Source organism: Setaria italica, chromosome III, assembly GCF_000263155.2.
Source record: "Setaria italica strain Yugu1 chromosome III, Setaria_italica_v2.0, whole genome shotgun sequence".
NCBI classification, from domain to species: Eukaryota; Viridiplantae; Streptophyta; class Magnoliopsida; order Poales; family Poaceae; genus Setaria; species Setaria italica.
This window is the reverse complement of record NC_028452.1, coordinates 13,405,646-13,408,609: the sequence shown is the minus strand read 5'-3', so window position 1 is coordinate 13,408,609 and position 2,964 is coordinate 13,405,646. Positions and strand designations below refer to the sequence as shown.

Below are 2,964 nucleotides of genomic sequence, written 5' to 3'. Positions count from 1 at the left end.
CACTCAGCAAATAAAAACACTCGGCAAAATTGGAGCTTTGCCGAGTGTCAAATAGAAAACACTCGGCAAACCCCCCTCTGCGCCGAGTGTTTTTTTTGACACTCGGCAAAGAGGGTGGTTTGCCGAGTGTTTTCTATTTGACACTCGGCAAAGCTCCAATTTGCCGAGTGTTTTTATTTGCTGAGTGTTTTTGGCTTGGCACTCGGCGAAGAGCTTGTTTGCCGAGTGCTTGAAAAAAAACACTCGGCAAAAAAAATACACTCGGCAATTTCTAGCTTTCCCGTAGTGAACGGCACCCGAGAGGGTGTTTATAATTTTGGTGATCCCCAACAAGTCGGGTTGCGGTCGTTCAAGTCCCACGCAGTCTGCTCATGCGTCATCTCGAAGAGAGACGGATCTGAATGCTCGTGTTGTCACCATGTGCCGAGGCCAAGGAAAGGGGACACATAAATCCCATCGAGCACCAGTGCCATAAATGGAGTCAGGCTCGGGGTGCCAACCAGCAGTTGAGATGCCGGTGTGAGCACATGAGCTCGCTGCTGCCATTGGCGTCCGGGTGTTGGACGCTGAAGAAGATGCCGGTGGCTGTGAGTACCCGCATGAGGCGGCGCAGGGCAGGGGATCTTGGACGAGTGGAGCGTGACCCTGGAAACTATCTGGGGCAAGGTGGCGGTGCCGTCGTTCCCGTGGATGGCGTCGGCGATGCCAAGGTCCAGCGCGGACTTGAGCGCCATGGACTTGATGTAAGCGAAGGTGGTGTGCCAGAGCTCGACCTGAGCATCCAGCAAGGCCTTGTTGGTGCTTGTGGTGATTGCCATCGTGCTGTGCTGTATTGGTTTAACTCATTGCACATGTTAAACGGCTCCGCAGGACTGTTCCTCTAGCGACCACGCGTCGTCAGTGCTTACTGTGCGGCCGGCGGACCCGCGCCACAGGTGCTCTACTGCTCATGCAGACAAGAATCAAGTTGTGATACACTGATACCCCTTGCACCCTGATGGGTGGCAGCAGGGCCTAGGTTGGTTTGCTTTCTTTTTTTAGTATATATAGGTTTTAAAGAAACTAAAACGATCTAAGTTACATTGAGTATTTAGTATCTATTTAACTAACAATGGATTATCGCTAATGAAATCTGCTCCCTCCGTTCACAAATATAAGCATTTTAGGACATAGGCATGATCTTCAATATACTATTTTGACCAATAATATCTATAATAAAAATAAATTATTTTAAATACAATGAGTTACATATTATGATAACTTGTTTCATGATAAATATAGAAACATCATTTATATGTTAGTAATCTTTACGAATTTTTGTTATTAATAATCAAAATTAAGAAGTTTGACTTATGAGAGATTAACAAATGTTTATATTTCTGGACACAGAGAGTATCACTTTTGTAACATTGTATTTGAGAGTTTCTTATACTCGTATGCCAGGAATTAGACTTCCATCAGGATGAAGTGATTGGCACCGGTAGTGATATGAAGATGTTCACAAGCTGAAATACGAAGCTGAGAGGAGACGTGGTGCTTCAGCTGCTTCGGGTGCTCCCGTGCACCAGAGCAGTTGCATCCATTGGATGCATAACAGACGCACTAGATGCACCACTCTTCATTGAATCCGAGTATCAGAAACTCATTTTCCACTTTTCACAAATTGAACCCGCTGTCCAAAAAGTGTGTGCATCTGGTGCAGCATCCGTTGAGCATCCAACGGATGCAACTGCTCGGGTGCACGTGAGCACCCGAAGCAGCTGGAGCACCGGATCTCCTCTCATACGAAGCTTGCTCTGTTTTAATTACCACGCCATCTAGTTTAATACGGAGTATCCGAGTCCGAATTAGGAGTTGTAAATATGTTTTATGTAAGTTTTTGACATTTTTGTTTTATGGTTTCGATTCTTATGGGAATAGATCTTTCCACCATGTAAATATAAAAATAAAAACCAATTAAGATACAGGCAAACAAATCAATCAACTATTATTAATCATTTTATTCCTTCGTCCTTTTCCATTATCCCCACTTGTTAGTTTCCAGATCTTGACCAACAAAGGTTGTACCCTAGGCGTGCCAGCTGAACTAGGCCAAATCGGTGAAGCACACACCGTGGCGGGTCCCTCCCTTGCGAAAGCTTTGATGGCTTTTGCTCGTTTGCTAAGAAGCTATCTAGTTGTTCGTCGACAAGTAAGTACGATAGCTGCATTTTGCTAGTTTGCTGGTAAACTAAGTGTTGCTTCACTATAAAAGCGTGATAATTATCACCTCTCACGCGAGTGTTCTTTTCTCGGTGAAACTCTAGAATACAAGAGCATCTGGTTTCTAAAACTAGACCATCCGGTTTTCCACTTAGACATTATGAGGTGTCTTTGTGGATTATACATGACGTGCTCGTGTGACGGCGTATTCCTGTGTTAACACACTTTTTGATGACTTAGTTGAAGGATGATTGGATGGTCTATCAAAATTGTTGTTGCTGTAAAGATATCATCACCCCTCAAAAAGAAAAGAGGTAAAGATATCATCAACCAAGATTGCAATCTACAAATGCCTATATATAACACCCCAAGTCCCAACTTTTGAGAAGACATCAAAGCTACCAAACAATTGGTACATGATTAATGAGTAATTACTGCTAGTTTAGATCTAGAGAGAGTGTTTGTAAGATGTTGTTGTCTCTTGCCTACATCGAAGAGTGATCCGTGCTTATAAGCTGGCTCACTAAATGAAGCTTCAAAAGTGACCTCATTAATTTCACTCGCTAGTCTACTCTAAGCCGTTCACAAACAACATAATGAAGATACCAAATAGGACCCCAGTGAAGGAAAAAAGAACACTACAAACCTCGGGTACAGAATTTTGTTGGGCTTGGGCACTGAATTTGTTTCTTAAAATGGGCTCCAAGTTGGGTGATGTTGGGCTTGCGCACGGAATTTGTTTCTTAAAATGTGCTCGGGTAA

At 43.6% G+C, this 2,964-nt stretch overlaps 1 protein-coding gene across 1 annotated transcript; it reads right to left on the bottom strand.

The window, feature by feature from the left end:
* Nucleotides 1-413: 413 nt before the first annotated feature.
* On the bottom strand, nt 414-818 carry LOC101765658 (O-methyltransferase ZRP4-like). Its single transcript, XM_012844483.1, has one exon. The coding sequence runs from the start codon at nt 816-818 to the stop codon at nt 414-416; it is 405 nt and encodes a 134-aa protein (XP_012699937.1).
* Nucleotides 819-2,964: the final 2,146 nt, after the last annotated feature.

Excerpts from the sequence above, each read along its gene's own strand:
- LOC101765658 (XM_012844483.1), bottom strand. The coding sequence starts at position 818 with ATGGCAATCACCACAAGCACCAACAAGGCCTTGCTGGATGCTCAGGTC.